The 18,301-nt window shown below is 44.5% G+C and overlaps 1 protein-coding gene across 2 annotated transcripts in view; it reads left to right on the forward strand.

The window, feature by feature from the left end:
* ULK3 (unc-51 like kinase 3) overlaps window positions 1-18,301 on the forward strand; it is a 41,945-nt gene that overhangs the window by 5,165 nt on the left and 18,479 nt on the right. For both annotated transcript variants that reach the window (XM_040413746.1, XM_040413747.1), the window contains exons 2-8: window positions 895-1,035; window positions 4,895-5,015; window positions 7,076-7,180; window positions 7,483-7,626; window positions 8,678-8,760; window positions 13,412-13,567; window positions 15,299-15,404. In XM_040413746.1, the coding sequence (XP_040269680.1) occupies window positions 895-1,035; window positions 4,895-5,015; window positions 7,076-7,180; window positions 7,483-7,626; window positions 8,678-8,760; window positions 13,412-13,567; window positions 15,299-15,404 (856 nt within the window). The remainder of the gene's footprint in view (window positions 1-894; window positions 1,036-4,894; window positions 5,016-7,075; window positions 7,181-7,482; window positions 7,627-8,677; window positions 8,761-13,411; window positions 13,568-15,298; window positions 15,405-18,301) is intronic.

The raw sequence follows: 18,301 nt of genomic DNA on the forward strand, positions 1-18,301 counted from the left end.
TGGCGTCTGGGGTGTCCCCCGCGCACAGCCTCCGTTCACTGATCTCCAGGCTGTGTGTCCTTGGCTCTATGTTACACACGAATAACGCGCTGTCCTGCGGTCCTCCTGGTTGTTCGGTATGTAAATTCCGGTCACTGTGATGCGAACTTCCCAGCTGTGTGGAGCGCGGACCTCAGCGTCTCACGTGGTGCCGTTTGCAGTCTTTGCCATAGAGTGACGGCTTAGCTGTGTCACGTGACGTCAGACGGATCCGGTAATGCTTTCGGTCTGTTTGATTATGAGGTATCCTTAAAGGGCCCAGTGTCCCAAATAAAGTTCCAAATTGGAATATGAAGTACAGTCTCTTTAGTGCAGTCTTAGGTGGGTAGTTATTAATCCGAAAGTGGCCGTTTTGGATTACTAACTACCCACCTAACCAGCAGCGGATGTGTCTGACTCTGTCCAATCATTTTCGGATTGGTCCTAGCGCCAGTGATGAGGCATCATATTCTATCCTATAAGCAGTGCTTCTACGGGAGACTGCCCCCATAAGGTAGGCTGGTCTGCTGCACCTTTTCCGCAGTGGCATTGCTTTAGGAATTGCAGCAGTTCATCCTCTGCTTTCAACCTTTGAACGGCACAGGTAAAACCCCCAGTATCAACTGACATGCCGTAGATTACAAAGAGGAGTTTTCCAAAATGCCACCCACTTTGCTTCCACTGTAAAATGCCACCCGTAGACTTGCCATGACCAGACATTAGCTGTAAGTTAGAAGGAAACTGTGAAACGCGCTACAGTCAGTGTGTCGTTTATGGTGTTGGGGCTTAAAGGGGAGCTCATACATGACTTAAGTATTGTCACAGATCCTAACATGCACCATTTTCACTTTCCCTCTTTTTTTTCTTTCTTTTTAGCACAACACACGTGAAGTAGTAGCCATTAAATGTGTCAGCAAGAAAAGCCTCAATAAAGCTTCTGTGGAGAACCTACTAACAGAAATTGAGATCCTGAAAACTGTCCGTCATCCACATATCCTTGAGCTGAAAGACTTCCAGGTCAGCCACTGCTGTCTTCTATGGCCTTCCATGTCAATGTTCTTGCTTGCCGTGTACAGGGTACATTGACTTTAAGGGCTCATGCACATGAACGTATTTTCTTTCTGTGTCCGTTCCGTTTTTTTTTTTTTTTTTTTTTTGTGGACCGTATACGGAACCATGTAAATAAACTTCACCAGCATTCAACTGGAGCCTAGCCTGTCAGATACCAGCTGAACAAAAATCAAATAATAAATTAGGCTGGCTTACAGTATATTTGCATCCACATAAATGTATTAAACCAATTGGATATACTAATAAAAAAAAAAGGGTTTAAAGCTATTAATTAATACATTAATTAATAAACCACGTTCCTTGTTAACATACATAAAATGCAGAGCTCACACATATATCAATAGAACAATGGTTTCTCCGGTATGCATAGCATTCAGCCAGTTCGTTAAATCAGGCTGACACTGTTACAGTCATGTAACTTAAATGTTACGTTACCAGTCGTTGGAACCTTCCGGGTTCAACAAATTGTATCCTTGTACGATCTCTGGAACTTTCAAATAATCGATGTTGCACGCTCAAACAGCGCTTCTTTCCTGCCTCGCTTCTCGATGAACACACGTGTGAGTCAGCGTGGCGTCCCACGTGACCGACCGAGGGAGCGGATAAACAGGCCGAATTGGTGCAGCAGAATACAAGCCGCAATGATGTCAGACGTGGCCGGTATAGCAGAATTCTGTTAATGTAGCAGAGTTCAGTTGATGTAGCAGGGTTCAATCGGTGCAATCGATACACTGGCCAATCCCAATATTGTTTAGCTGCGTTTTAGACTCAATGCATATGAGTCCAAAATGAAGGATGTCAGCGTGATCCTTCACCAATAGTTAACAGGAGAAATGTCCAGAGAGCTGGGTCACATGCACACTAGACGCGTTTCTGAACTGTTGTTCCTTCCTCAGTAGTATATTATTTACTGTTTAAAAAGGAACCTGTTGGTTATGACTATTTATACTCTCTTTGGGTATGTTGTAAAATGCGAACTGGGATGTGAATCCCATAGTTCTTGGCTGTTGCTTGTGCTCACATATATAAATTAATGATACATAAATATACAAAAACCCATAGGAAAATCAGAGGATATAAACATATTATAAAAAAAAAAAAAAAAATCCTAATTCAGAAACTCATCTTAGATGACTCAGGGAGGGGGGGGGGGGAGGTGCAGGGGGAGTCAATGCGCTGATACACAGCATATTGCCTAGGGCATCAAGGATTCAAACTCAAAAATCTTTTTTGATTCACATTTTGGCCACAAAATCACCCCCTCTCCAATCTTCCTTGACTGATTGGATGGCCATGTACTTCATCCCCCTGGGATCGCCTGCATGGTGTATTTTAAAATGTTTGGACAATGGGTGTGTTCTGGCCGCAGCCACATCTGAAAAAGCCTTTTAAGTTAGACCAGGGAGTTGTTATGAGTTTTGATTTGTTTCTCCTTATTGTCGGTCCCACCTTAAGTCCCAAATTTAGTGTTCGGGTATAGATTATTGGGGGTTGAGCTGGAAGTTTGGAACCTAGCAGTTTATCTGCTGTTAGTATAGAGTTGTTGCGATACCAAATTTTTGATTCGGTTTCGATACCATAAAAAAGTATTGCGATACTCAATACCACGCGAAAAAATAAACCTAAAAAGCCACGTGCACAGTTTTTATTTATTTTTTCTGTTCCGTCGTTCACCACATAGATTTATTTAAATATTTTAATAGTTTGGACTTTTCTGACGTGGCGATATGTAATATGTTTATTTATTGTTTATACATTTTATATGTGAAATTGGGAAAGAGGGTGATTCATACTTAATATTTTACACTTTTTATTTAATAACTATTTCCCCCCTTAGGGGCCAGAACCTGGGATCTTTCATCCCTTGTCCTATTCACCCTGATAGAGCTCTATCAGGGTGAATAGGACTTCATACTGTCCCTGCTGCTCTGTGCACATAGCATCAGGGATGTTACCATGGCAGCCAGGGCTTCAGTTCTTGCCTCCACCAGTAGTCTACAACTGGAGTGGGCGGAGTAACTGGGTGGAGTGGCTTGAGTAACTGTTGTGTGGTTGGAGTGGCTGGAGTAACTGTGGAAAGGTTGGACTGGGCAGAGTAACTGTGTGGAGTGTTTGGAGTGAGTAAAGATAGTAAACATTACACTAACCAATTGATTGATCAAATTTAAAAAGTGCACATGGCAAGCTTGATAGAGTGAGAAAAGCATTTCAACTTTTATTTATTTATATAGCACATTTAATTGCAATGTTGTTGCCCAAAGTGCTTCACAGTTACATTAAAACATACATTTATAAAAACATTAGCAGCAGATTTGTGTAGGTGGGCTTGAAAATGAGGGAGTGGTGGCAGTTTAGAAATCATGTCCTGATTTTTCAGCTCACACTCTAGCTTTTGTCACTCTGCTGGCTGCTTACACACCTGGGTTCCTATGGCAACTCACTCTACAGCAAGGGCAGAGAAGAGCGGTTAAAAACAAACTGCTCCAACTTGCTCACTTCACTGGCGGTTGCCATCTTCAAACAGTTGTAGTTTAAAAATTATAAATCCTACAGCCAACAGCTTTATATTGTGAGAATCACAAGACCCAGACCTACATTTTGATGCATTGTATGTCTCTGAAATAATAAAAATGAAGGCACGGTCGCAGTTTAGAAATTGTCCTTCAAATTTGAGGTGGCTAGAGTAGAGTTTCAATGAATGTCAATGGGCGGCATGAGTTGCAAGCAAATGGTCATATTGTGAAAACTATCAGGACTATGGCTTAGCCATTTTTAGTGGCAGCAGGGATAGCTGAACGTTTTGATTATAAGATTTTTTTAGGTGGGCTTGAAAATGAGGGAGTGGTGGCAGTTTAGAAATCATGTCCTGATTTTTCAGCTCCCACTCTAGTTTTGAACATTCCACCATTCATTCCAATGGGACCAATTTTGCCACAAAAACGCAGATATTTCATGAACCATTCGGCGAAACGTTCCACAAAGTAATAGCACACCAATCGGGAACAATCCGTACATTTCGATTTATTACTATCTATGTGGTGTAAAAACTGTGGGAGGAGTTAGGGTGGTAAATTTAGCTATAATAATAAGAATATATATGTGAGATAACAGTAAGTGGTCTTGCCATGCAAGAACACTTAATTAATAAAGTATATTAGAAAAAGTTTTATTAGGGCATTAGGGACATCATATTAAAATCTGATGCAAATGTTTAGTTACTCTTTAAGTTTTTATTTTCTTTCAGTATTAAAACACCAGAAAAACGATGTAAATGTAGTATTGTTGTAATTGTACTGACCCAGAGAATGAAGCGAATAGCTCATTTTTATCGCATAGTGATAAAACCCATAAAATTTTGGTGGAACTGCACTTTTTTCCAATTCCACCTCATTCCAGCTTCCCACTACATTTCATGAAACAGTAAATGGTCCCTTTAGAAAATACAACTTGTCCTGCAAAAAATAAGTCCCCATATCTGAACGGAAAAATCAAAAAAGTTATGGCTCTGGGAAGGCAGGAAGTAAAAAAAAAAATGCAAAGATGTAAAATCTCAAGATGCTGAAGGGGTTAAGATGGATGTCCAGGTAGTACAATAGCTATACAGTGTAGTGTTTACAGTAGGGGGCTAAATGACTCTGAAAAGGGTTTTTCCTTATTGTGACAACCACTTTTAAGCCAAAGAAAAAAACAACAAAGCAGGGGAAAAGCACCTTATTCTACTGAAGGTGAGATGTATTGTAGAGAAATATTCTGTGTTCACTTGCTGTTATTTTCTTACATGTGCTGGATTGATTGCTGAGCACAGTGGGACCGAGACTACATATTTCTGATCACAGAGTACTGTGCTGGGGGAGACCTTTCTCGATTTATCCGGACCCGGCGTATTCTTCCAGAGAAAGTTACGAAACTTTTCCTTCAGCAACTAGGTAGGTGAAGATCGAGCAAACAAGGAAACTATTCAGATCCTAGCGTAGTCTTTGGCGCCACTTTATAAGACTCACAAGCTCTTACATTACAGACCTGCGTTATGTGCGGGTCCATAATATACTTTTATTGGCTGAACTGTACCTGCTGTAAGTAGTGGCTTATACAAATATGGTGCATTGTATTTTATATTTCCCATAATTCCAAACAGATATATGAAGATAGATATGACTGATTGATCATGTGTTTTCCACCCAAAACATGGAGCCTATCATGGTGCAGAGGACCTAGAAACTGGCTGAAACGTAAAGCAGGTTAAAAGCAGCATCCTAACCATCAAAATATTAATACAAACCAGCAAATCGAAAGTTGCAAAATGGCAGTAACCTGGCTTCCTAAGCTGTCCTTGGGTGCATCTGCTTCTTTGCAGAGTTGATCTGGCCTCTTGGTATGAGCAATGAGGCCTAGGGACTGCACTGGAGCCGACGAAGATGTTAGGATCCAGGACAAGCTGCAGGTGACAGCTGTGTCCTTTGGCAGATTGGATCCATGAAAAAGTCTGGCTTTGGATCATGAGCTTGATGGTGATGGCCATAAAAACCACATCCAGTATAGAAATATAAAGCTTATGGAGTAAAATGTAGAGGTCCTAAAACTGATGGAGGAGAAGTTCATATACTAACGGCAGGCAGGACCTGGACTAGTTTCTGATAATATACTAACAGCAGGCAGGACCTGGACCAGTTTCTGATAATATACTAACGGCAGGCAGGACCTGGACTAGTTTCTGATAATATACTAACGGCAGGCAGGACCTGGACTAGTTTCTGATAATATACTAACGGCAGGCAGGACCTGGACTAGTTTCTGATAATATACTAACGGCAGGCAGGACCTGGAACAGTTTCTGATAATATACTAACGGCAGGCAGGACCTGGAACAGTTTCTGATAATATACTAACGGCAGGCAGGACCTAGACCAGTTTCTGATAATATACTAACGGTAGGCAGGACCTGGACTAGTTTCTGATAATATACTAATGGCAGGCAGGACCTAGACCAGTTTCTGATAATATACTAATGGTAGGCAGGACCTGGACCAGTTTCTGATAATATACTAACGGCAGGCAGGACCTGGACTAGTTTCTGATAATATACTAACGGCAGGCAGGACCTGGACCAGTTTCTGATAATATACTAACGGCAGGCAGGACCTGGACCAGTTTCTGAATATATACTAACGGCAGGCAGGACCTAGACCAGTTTCTGATAATATACTAACGGCAGGCAGGACCTGGACTAGTTTCTGATAATATACTAACGGCAGGCAGGACCTGGACCAGTTTCTGATAATATACTAATGGCAGGCAGGACCTAGACCAGTTTCTGATAATATACTAATGGCAGGCAGGACCTGGACTAGTTTCTAAAAATATACTAATCGCAGGCAGGACCTGGAACAGTTTCCGATAATATACTAACGGCAGGCAGGACCTAGACCAGTTTCTGATAATATACTAACGGCAGGCAGGATCTGGACCAGTTTCTGATAATATACTAACGGCAGGCAGGACCTGGACCAGTTTCTGATAATATACTAACGGCAGGCAGGACCTAGACCAGTTTCTGATAATATACTAATGGCAGGCAGGACCTGGACTAGTTTCTGATAATATACTAACGGCAGGCAGGACCTAGACCAGTTTCTGATAATATACTAATGGCAGGCAGGACCTGGACTAGTTTCTGATAATATACTAATGGCAGGCAGGACCTGGACTAGTTTCTGATAATATACTAACGGCAGGCAGGACCTGGACTAGTTTCTGATAATATACTAACGGCAGGCAGGACCTGGACTAGTTTCTGATAATATACTAACGGCAGGCAGGATCTGGACTAGTTTCTGATAATATACTAACGGCAGGCAGGACCTGGACTAGTTTCTGATAATATACTAACGGCAGGCAGGACCTGGACTAGTTTCTGATAATATACTAATGGCAGGCAGGATTGCTTAAAATATAAAGTAACTCATCTTTTCTTTCTCCTTTTTTTCAGCAAGCGCTTTGAAATTTCTTTATGAGAAAAATATTTCACACTTGGATCTTAAGCCTCAAAATATTCTTCTTAGTAGTCTTGATCGGCCGCACCTTAAGCTTGCTGGTGAGTAAGCTCATTCTCTACCCAACTCTCCCCGGATGGCATATGTTGGTAGAAAGAAGAATCTGACATTAGCCTATTCCCGACTGAAATAAACATGCATGCTTTGCCTGTGCATTTTTAAGAGCCAGTCGGGGGAGATAACTGTCATATAACATGTATGGCCTCATAACTTAATAAGTAGGCATGAGGATGATTACTAGATGAATTCTGCTACAGTATTACAAGTTGTCATTATTTAGCCTATGCTGTTGAATTAGTAATTTTTGATTTGGTAATAAATGATTGATTCATCTTTCCTGTAGATTTTGGGTTTGCCCAGCACATGACATGCCAGGATGAGCCTCAGTCACTACGAGGATCTCCTCTGTATATGGCTCCTGAGATTGTATGCAGGAAACACTATGACGCTCGAGTAGACCTCTGGTCTGTTGGGGTTATTCTGTTTGGTAAGAAATCTCAGGCTAATAATGCAGCCCATTTTGTCATGCTGATTTTATACTATCTCTGTATCTGACATTTATGTACATTTATACCTTGTGCACATACAGTTTTATTCACAGTTTCTATTTTGATGATTTTCTTTTTCAAACATAGTAATAGACCTCAGATGAGTAGGAATTCATTAGCTTTAAAGGGGTTCTGCAGTTTTTTCAAACTGATGATCTATCCTCTGGATAGATCATCAGCATCTGATCGGCGGGGGTCCGACACCCGGAACCCCTGCCGATCAGCTGTTTGAGAAGGCAGCAGCGCTGGCAGTAGTGCTGCGGCCTTCTCGCTGTTTACCGCAGTCCCAGGGACGTCACGACTAGTATCAACTAGCCTGAGCGGGGCTAAGCTCCATTCAAGTGAACAGAGCTTGGCCCCGCCCAGGCCAGTGATACTAGTCGTGACGTCACTGGGCCAGCGGTAAACAGCGAGAAGGCCGCAACGCTACTGCCTTCTCAAACAGCTGATCGGCAGGAGTCCCGGAGGATAGATCATCAGTTTAAAAAAACTGCAGAACCCCTTTAAGTAAACTGATTTATGTTGTACTACTGTCTAGGCACCACCTGAATTAAAGGGGAGGGGGGGGGTCTATCTGATTCTCAGTTGTTGGACTGGGCAGTGGCTCTGCATCCTCTTCTTCAGCCTGTGATCTGGTCTTAACCATCAGTCACATGGCCTTTGTGCAACTCTGCCCTGAGTAGCGGAGCAAGTGGGGAGCAGCAGCAGATGTTCATGCGCCACTAGCTGGAACAAACCCTCATTAGTGAAAAACTTTTGTTGATGAGTACTGATCAATTCACTCATCTCTACGGTCCTGGACAACCCCTTTAAAACTAGACATATTCATTCTTTCTCAACATGCTGTTTATTGATGTAAAATGATGATTTACTTAAGATGGTGTGCTAAGAATTCCATAGTAGCTGGAGAATGAAGTGTTTGTTCTAGATATATCTCTTGTTTTCATGTGTGCTTTGTGGATGTCATTATTCACTTCTCTTTCACATTAGAGGCTTTATTTGGGAGAGCACCTTTTGCATCTAGGTCATTCTCCGAACTGGAAGAAAAAATAAGAAGCAACCAAAGTATTGAGGTAAGACATGTAAAGAGACTAAACAGCACTCTAAACGGTGTATTACATCGGCAGATGACTGCTAATGAGCATTCGTAGTAATGCTCGTTAGCAATCATCTGGCAGTGTAATACTGCTGCCGATGAACGAGCAAACTCTTTTTCATCAGGCAATCCAAATCCTTTGCCATGTTAAAAAAATTGTCGTTTGCAGGCAGCAGATCGTGGTGTCTAATCACGATCTGCTGCTGGCAAGGAATGATTCAGTATAGGGAAGAGCGATGGCATAACAATCGCTCCTTCCTATACTGAGGAGAAGATTGCCACATGTTAAGGCGGCAGTTTCCTCTGTTTGCGAGCAGACGATTACCAGGAAGGAGCTCTTCCTTCCCGACAATTGCCTGTTAAATTGGCTGTGTAATACACCCATAATACTAGTGTGGTGGTGCCATTCAACATAACCCTACATGTAGTACTGTTGATTGCCTTTTGTATCATTGTGTTCATGTTTTGTGTGTGTCTGCACAATAGAAGCAGTGTAATTACCAGGTTTCAGGCACATTATAGCAGATACGCAGGGTTCAGAGCTTTGAAATTTATACTGCCTGATATCCTGTACTTGGGCTTCTTTATCGCTAGGATCGGCCATCAATATTAGATCGTCGGAGATCCGACAACCTGCTCCCCCACCTATCAGCTGTTTGGAAGTAACTCCCGTGACAGAAAGCTAGATTTTTGTACTTACCGTAAAATCTGTTTCTCTTCCGTTCATTGGTGGACACAGGCTTTGACCATGGGTATAGCTGTTGCCGCTAGGAGGCAAACACTAAGCACACAAAGTGTAAGCTCCTCCCTCTCCAGCTATATCCCTTCCTGCAGGGACCAAGCTAGATCAGATAGTGCAAAAGCAGTAGGAGAAGCCAGACACAAGAAAATCATACTATGTACAAACTCAGAACCACACAGGCCTGAAAAGGCCCTTAAACAAAAGAATGGGTGGGAGCTGTATCCCCCAATGAACGGAAGAGAAACAGATTTTACGGTAAGTACAAAAATCTAGTTTTCTCATCCGTCTCATTGGGGGACACAGGCTTTGACCATGGGACGTTACAGAGCAGTCCCCAAGGGTGGGCATAACAAGCAACCCTCCCGTCAATCAAAGAACTGCCGTCTGCAAAACTCTACACCCCAGAGACATGTCGGCAGACGCAAAGGTGTGCACTCTATAAAACTTGGAAAAAGTATGCAAAGACAACTAAGTAGCCGCCTTGCACACCTGGAGGGGCGAAGCCCCGTGATGCACCGCCCAAGAGGCCCCCAACTGCCCAAGCTGAATGAGCAGTTACCCGGTCCTTAACACAGTACGCTTCCACAATAGCCAAACGAATCCATCAGAAAAAGGAAGTCTTTGACGCTGCCAGCCCTTGTCTCTGTCCCTCTGGAATCACGAACAGGGAATCCGTTCGCCGGAAAGATGCCGTCTGGGACAGATAGACTCGAACGGCTTGTACCAAATCCAAGGTATGGAGCAACTGCTCCCAAGGATGAGATGGGTCCGGACAAAATGAAGGGAGAATAATCTCCTCATTTAGATGGAATGCCGACACCACCTTCGGCAGAAAGGACTTCACTGGGCGAAGGACCACCTTATCCTGATGGAGGATCAGGAAGGGTGACCAACATGACAGAGCCATGAGTTCAGACACTCTATGGATAGAAGTAATAGCTACCAAATAAACCACCTTATAAGACAGGAAGCGCAGCGACACTTGCTGCAAAGGCTCAAACGGAGAAGATTAGAGAGCGTTGAGCACTAGATCCAATGGAGGATGGAAAGGGGGCGCAGCATGCGCCACCCCCTTCAGAAAAGTCAGAACCGCCAAAAAAACTAAGCTAAATTCTGCTGAAAAAGAATGGAGAGAGCTGACACTTGTCCTTTGAGAGAGCTGAGAGCCAACCCCAAGTCCATGCCCGACTGCAGGAAAGTCAAAAGTCACGGCAAAGAAAAAAACAAACGGGAGACTGCTGTCGCCGCTCACACCAACTAAAGTAGTACTTCCAGGACCGGTGCTACATTCTGAAAGACGACGGCTTCCTGGTAAGAATCATAGTCTGGACCACCGCATCCGAAAAACCCTGAGCCTTCATTACGGTGGCTTCAACAGCCATGCCGTTAAATGTAGAGACCCTAAATTCAGGTGGAAGATCGGCCCCTGCGACAGCATGTCCTCCCGGAGAGGAAGACGCCAAGGTTCGTTGGTGAGAAGGGTGACTAGGGACGCGTGCCACACCCTGCGCAGCAAATCTGGGGCCACGAGAATGACTGGCAGTCCCTCGGACCTGATCTTCCAGAGAAGACTCGGAATGAGAGGAAGAGACGGGAACACGTAAGGAAACGTGAACCGACTCCACGGCATCACCAGCGTGTCGCATGCCAGGGCCATGGGGTCCCTGGACCGTGCAAAAAAGTCCTCGACCTTGTTGTTGAACCGTGAGGCCATGAGATCCACATCCGACCGACCCCCACCTCTTGCAGATGGCCTGAAAGACCTGCTGGTGAAGATCCCACTCCCGGCTGAGGAAGTCTGCGATCCAGTTGTGGATGCCGGGTATGTGAACTGCTGACAGTGCCGGAACATGTTTCTCCGCCCAGCTGAGAATCAGCGCCGTCTCCCCCATGATTGCCGTGTGCCGCCCTGGTGATTGATGTATGCCACCGCCGTGGAGTTGTCAGACTTAACCCACATCGGACAACCCCTGAGATGGTCGGCCCAATGTCGCAGAGAGAGATGTATTGCCCTCAAGTCCAGAACATTGATTGGAAGGGAGCGCTCCTCGCGTGACCATACTCCCTGAACAGAGAGATTTTCCAACACGTCCCCCCACCCCCCTCCAACCCTTGAGGCTTGTGTCCATTGTTAACACCTTCCAACGGAGAGGGAGGAACGAGCAACCCAACGTAAACATCGGAGAGACCATCCACTATCTGAGGGCCCGGCGCACTGGGGCAAGGAGACGCATTGGCCGATCCAAGGAGGCTGGGGGAGCTATCCCAGCTGGACAGAATGGCTCACTGAAGCGTTCTGGTATGGAATTGAGCATAGGGAACTGCTTCGAAGGCAGAGACCATGTGCCCCAGAGCCCGGATGCAGCGACGAATGGGAACCGGAGCTGGCCGCAACAAGGGGAGAATCTGAAGACTGAGAACGGATAGTTTTTCCGGAGGCAAGAACACCTTGACCTGACAAGTGTCCAGTACCATACCCAGATAAGTCAACCGCTGCGATGGATAAAGACAAGACTTCTGCCTGTTCAGGATCCATCCGAAGCGCTACAGGGTGTCTAGAACCATGTTCAAGCTGTCCGCCATCCCCTGGAACGACGGACCCTTCACCAGGATATCGTCTAAGTAAGGGATGGCTATGATCCCCCTAGCATGGAGCAGGGCCATGACTGCCGCCATAACCTTTGTAAAGACCCTGGGATCTGTTACCAGGCTGAACGGGAGGGCTACCTTGTAGCTGATTTAGCTTAGTCCCTGTAGGAAGGGTTTAGCTGAAGAGGGAGAAGCTTACACTTTGTGTGCTTAGTGTCCGGCTCCTAGCGGCAACAGCTATACCCATGGTCAAAGCCTGTGTCCCCCCAATGAGACAGATGAGAAATAAGCCCTAGAAATACACAGCTCCTGTAATTGTGTAGTGGACGCAGCTGGATACTGCAGTGCTGCACCTAGTGCAGTGAATGGGAGCAGTACTGCAATAACCAGCTCCATCCACTACACATTGAAAAGAGCTGTTTTATTCCCAAACAGTTGATTGGCGGGTGTGCGGAGTGTCAGACCCCAGAAACATGATATTGATGACCTATATTAGGCATAGGTGAGTTGTTAAATACTAGACCTAGAGAACCCCTTTAAGCTGGTCTTACACACTAGATGGATTTCAGCAGGACGAGCTTACCTTCTAATATGTTTGGGGGCCTCCTGAATCTCCCCTGACAGTAGATCTTGTGGAGGAAGAAGGATCAGGCACATTGGACTTTAAAATACCTGATATTTTTGTTCATGAGATAAGTTTACTCCCCTCTACCGGTTTAAGACACATGCACGCTCTGTTGAGCCAAGATTGGATGCATATAGCAAAAGCACAGTAAAACGCTTCCATTTGATTAATACAACTGGTTGCATCCGTTCAGAACGGAAAACGAAGACATTTTTAGTGTCCAAAAAAAAAAACGGATTCGGCACCATTGACTTACATGGGTTTTTGTTCTGGATCCAGCTTGTTCATTTTCCCATGCCGGACAGCGGTTTTGTGTCTGGTCACAGAACGCAATAAACCGGAATGGAAAGCATTCTGATGCATTTCATTCTGGTTTGTTCAGTTTTGTCTCCCCATTGACAATGAATAGGGACAAAACTGAAGCGTTTTCCTCCGGTTTTGAAATTCTCTGCAGGATCTCAAAACCGGAAAGGAAATCGCATATGTGAAAGCAGCCTTACTTATTACGTTTCCATGGATCCCTTTGAAATCAGGAAGACTTGGCTTGGATAATCTTGCATGAGACCAGCTTTACAGTAATCCAACTTTGTGTGCCTCTCTCAGGACATAATCCAATACACACCTCTGAGACTGACGGCTTTCTGAACCTCATTTTTGTTTCTCCATGTGTAGCTTCCAACAAGACCACGGGTGTCCCCAGAATGTCGTGATTTGCTCCAGCGGCTGTTGGTAAGAGACCCAGATCTCCGAATTTCGTTCCCAGACTTCTTCAACCACACATTTGTGGACTTGGCGCACATGCCATGTGCAGAGTCTTTGCAGAAAGCTGTAAGTATCCTTGATTTGTCCTTTTACCTTTTTTTTTTTTTAGAGAGCAACTAACCCCATTTGGACATAGCCATTTATGTTCTAAAAGGGGAGACCCAATGTGTAATTTTTCCATGATGGCATTTCATGACATTACTTTTTTAGTTTTATTTGAAACAAGCACATTAGGTCTTGTTTTCTTCAGGGCAAGTTGTATATATTTATAGTACAGTTTGCCCCTCGGATACCAAATATGTGGAGGTTATTCTATGTAATACTATACTATGTAATCGTTTTATACATACCGTATATGCCGGCGTATAAGACGACTTTCTAACACTAAAAATTATTTTCAAAAGTCGGGGGTCGTCTTATACGCCGGGTATACTCAGATCCAATGGTATATTCTAACCCCCAGGCGTTCCCATGGGGACGGGGACGCTTGCCTGGGGGTTAGAATACACAGGGCCCCGCCGCTCAGAGGAGTACATTTATTAACTGTAATCTGTAACTTTAACTTTAAATGAGCGCTCATCTCTTTACTAGGGTACCTTACTCTCTCAGCTCCGCTAACGGGCAGTGCGGGCGGCGCTCACTCACTGACGTTACGTGCCTGCCCCTCCCACTAGGCGGCGCAGGCGCGTGACGTCAGTAAGTGAGCGCCGCCCGCACTTCCTGTTAGCGGAGCTGAGAGTAAGGTACCCTAGTAAAGAGATGAGCGCTCATTTAAAGTTAAAGTTACAGATTACAGTTAATAAATGTATACTCCTTTGAGCGTCGGGGGATCTGTGGATGGCACTGTCATGGCGGGGTGGGGGGATCTGTGGATGGCACTGTTATGGGAGGGAGATCTGTGGATGGAACTGTCATGGTCGGATCTGTGGATGGAACTGTCATGGGGGGATCTGTGGATGACACTGTTATGGGGAGGGGGATCTGTGGATGGCACTGTCATGGGGGGATCTGTGGATGACACTGTTATGGGGAGGGAGATATGTGGATGGAACTGTCATGGGGGGATCTGTGGATGACACTGTTATGGTGAGGGGGATCTGTGGATGGCACTGTCATGGGGGGGGATCTGTGGATGACACTGTTATGGGGAGGGAGATATGTGGATGGAACTGTCATGGGGGGATCTGTGGATGACACTGTTATGGTGAGGGGGATCTGTGGATGGCACTGTCATGGGGGGGGATCTGTGGATGACACTGTTATGGGGAGAGGGATCTGTGGATGGCACTGTCATGGGGGGGATCTGTGGATGACACTGTTATGGGGAGGGAGATATGTGGATGGCACTGTTTAAGGGGGATCTGTGGATGGCACTGTTATGGGGAGGGGGAATCTGTGGATGACACTGTCATGGGGTGGATCTGTGGATGACACATATAGCATAAGATGCTATATAGTGTCATCCATAGATCCCCCCATAAGCAGTGTCATCCACTGATCCCCCTCCCCATAGCAGTGTCATCCACTGATCCCCCTCCCCATATCAGTGCCATCCACAGATCCCAGTCAGTTCCCTGGACTGGAGAAGATCGTCTTGAAGACAGGGAGGGCTGGGCATTCAGGGGTAGTCTTATACGGCAAGTATAGCCCAAACCCTATATTTTAAATGGAAAAGTTGGGGGTCGTCTTATACGCCCAGTCGTCTTATACGCCAGCATATACGGTATAATTTATTTCAATTAAAAAATAAATTTGTCCCTTTTTACATTTAGCTGTTATTATTTATTTTATTTACAGGCTGCCTTTGTAGTGGAAGCAGTAGAGAAAGATGGAGCAGGAGAGCATTCAGCTGCCCTCACATTGTACTGCCGAGCTCTAGAATACTTCATCCCTGCCCTGCACTGTAAGTATTTATTTTACAATTTATTTTTTTCTACTAAAATCAACTTAGGTTGTAGTTGCAGAAGCAGAGCAATTGCTTCTGTGTGCACACACTGATACAGAGAAAGCTGTTAATCATCCTTTGTGTATGGGGTCATCAGGACTCTTAACTGTCTCTCATGAGAGTCCTGGCAGGATTTACTCTTGCGTTTTATTCCTTCTCCAAATCATATAAAGCTCTATATCACAGAGCTCAGCTTTTCTCCTTCTGTCATATGTTGCCCTCATTTATGGTAAGAAAAAAAGACTAGAGATGGCCAAATGGTAGGAGTGGAAACAATGTCCACCCAACAGAACCATAGGTCACCTCTGCAAATAACTCGGTATCGGCTCCCGAGTGAAACAAGCAAATAAACAAAGAACGGAGCTCATAATACCGTATGTAAAAATGATTTTTATTATAACATAATTAAAATATAATATATATAATATGCCGTTAAAAAATGAAGGAGAGTGACAGAGAAAGCGCCATCCTGGCGCTGCACACGTATCAAAAGGAGATATAATAATGAATAACAAACGTATCCAAATGTAATATAATTGACAACTATTAGAAAATAGTACATATAAGGAAAATATGGAAAAAGTAAGGTTAGTCTCAATCAAAATGGCTGCACAGCTAAAGGATAAGGGATTACATGCATGTGCTATAATGTCCAAACCGGAGGCAATCCACAATAATGACCAGGTGTCAAAAAAACACCTATATCCAATGCCAATAAAGCCAAGAGACGGGGACTCACCTGATAATGATGGTGTGCTGTACCAACCAGGATGGCGCTACCCTGACGCGCATTTTCAATTTTTTTCCCCTAATCAGGCAATCAGAATAACTCCCTGAATCAACGACCCCTCTCTAGTAGCTATAGCCTGTAATATTACTCTCCAGAAATACATCCAGGCCCCTCTTGAACTCTTTTAGTGAACTCACCATCACCACCTCCTCAGGCAGAGAGTTCCATAGTCTCACTGCTCTTACCGTAAAGAATCCTCTTCTATGTTTGTGTAGAAACCTTCTTTCCTCCAGACGCAGGACCGACTTATCATAATAGTAGAAATGGGATGACGGTATGGCAGACATAACATCTTCCCCTCACAGCAGCAGTAAAATAACAATTGGATCCATATCTATATAGAAGTTCTAACTCTGTGCTGACTGCTACAGAAGGACAATATTTTGTAATTAATACCCGTTGGTATAATTGGTATAATGCTGAAATGAAAAACAGCCAAAATTTTAAAAAAAAGAATATAAAAAAAGATAAAAATAGTTTTCTTTGAACATTGAGTTTAAAAGAATACCCCTTTCTGATGGGTGTCCCTTTTAATATACATAGTAGTCAAGGTAATACTTTAGACATTTATGAGAACGCTGAGTATTTATCTAGATTTTCACTCACAATGAAGGAGAAATGGGAGGCTGATTTGGAGATTATTTCAAAGGAGCAATAGGAGTCACTGGTATAATCTACTCCACAGCTTTCTAATGGGCCCTTTACATGGGCCGACAATTGAAGCAATCATCGCTAACCAGAGTTACTAGTAACGCTGGTTAGCGATGATCATGCGGTGTAAATGCACCACCATTTACCCGATGAACAATCAAAACGCTTGTTCATCGGGTAATTGTATCTTTTGTAACACAAAAGATCATCATTTCCCAGTGGCAGATTGTATAAGGTCCATTTACACGTCCGCAGAATAGGTCCGCATCCGTTCCGCAAATTGCGGAGCAGGTGCGGACCCATTCATTCTCTATAGGGCAGGAATGGATGCGGACAGCGTGCTGTCGGCAGGAATGGATGCGGACAGTGTGCTGTCCGCATCTGCATTTTCGGAGCGCACACCCCCAATCTCCCGGTCCACGGCTCCGGAAAAAAATAGAACATGTCCTATTCTTGTCCGCAATTGCGGACAACAATAGGCAGTTCTGTGGGGGTGCCGGGTGGGTGTATTGTGGATCCGCAATACACTACGGACGTGTAAATGGTCCCTTAGGCCTCTTGCACACGACCATATGTCTTTTTCAGTATTTTGCGGTCCGCAAAAAATGCGGATGACATCCGTATGCATTAAGTTTTTTGCGGAACAGAACATCTGGCCCCTAATAGAACAGTACTTTCCTTGTCAGTTATGCAGACAATAATAGGACATGTTCTATCTTTGAACAGAAATACGGAAACGGAAGGCATACGGAGTACCTTCCGTTTTTTTGCGGAGCCATTGAAATGAATGGTCCCGTATACGGAATGCAAAAAAACGGAATGTAAACGGGGGGGGAAAAAATGTTCGTGTGCAAGAGGCCTTAGGCTCCATTCACACGTCCGTAATATTGGTTCCGCATCCGTTCCGCAAATTGCGGAACAGGTGCGGACCCATTCATTCTCTATGGGGATGGAATGGATGCGGAGAGCACACTATGTGCTCTCCGCATCCGCATTTCCGGAGCACGCCGCTGATCTTCTGGTCCGCGGCTCCGGAAAAAAATAGAACATGTCCTATTCTTGTCCGCAATTGCGGACAAGAATAGGCATTTCTATGGGGGTGCCGGCCGGGTGTGTTGCGGATCCGCAATACACTACGGACGTGTGAATGGACCCTAAGATTGTGTAATCTGCTTCCAGGAAACAATGAGCCAGTAAATGGAAAAGTGATGGCATTAGCGATCATTCCTCCCCATACTCTGGAGGAGATCGCTGCATGTAAATGCATCGGTCTCCTCTGCTAGCGATCAGCAGATTGTCGGGAAGGAACGCTTCCTTCCTAACAATCTGCTAGATCATCGTCCCATATAAAAGTACCATAACAGTGAGGCTCATCAACTCTCTTAATTGTATTTGTTAGTCAAATTTATTGGAC

The sequence above is a fragment of the Bufo bufo genome, chromosome 1 (genome assembly GCF_905171765.1).
Source record: "Bufo bufo chromosome 1, aBufBuf1.1, whole genome shotgun sequence".
Taxonomy (NCBI): Eukaryota; Metazoa; Chordata; class Amphibia; order Anura; family Bufonidae; genus Bufo; species Bufo bufo.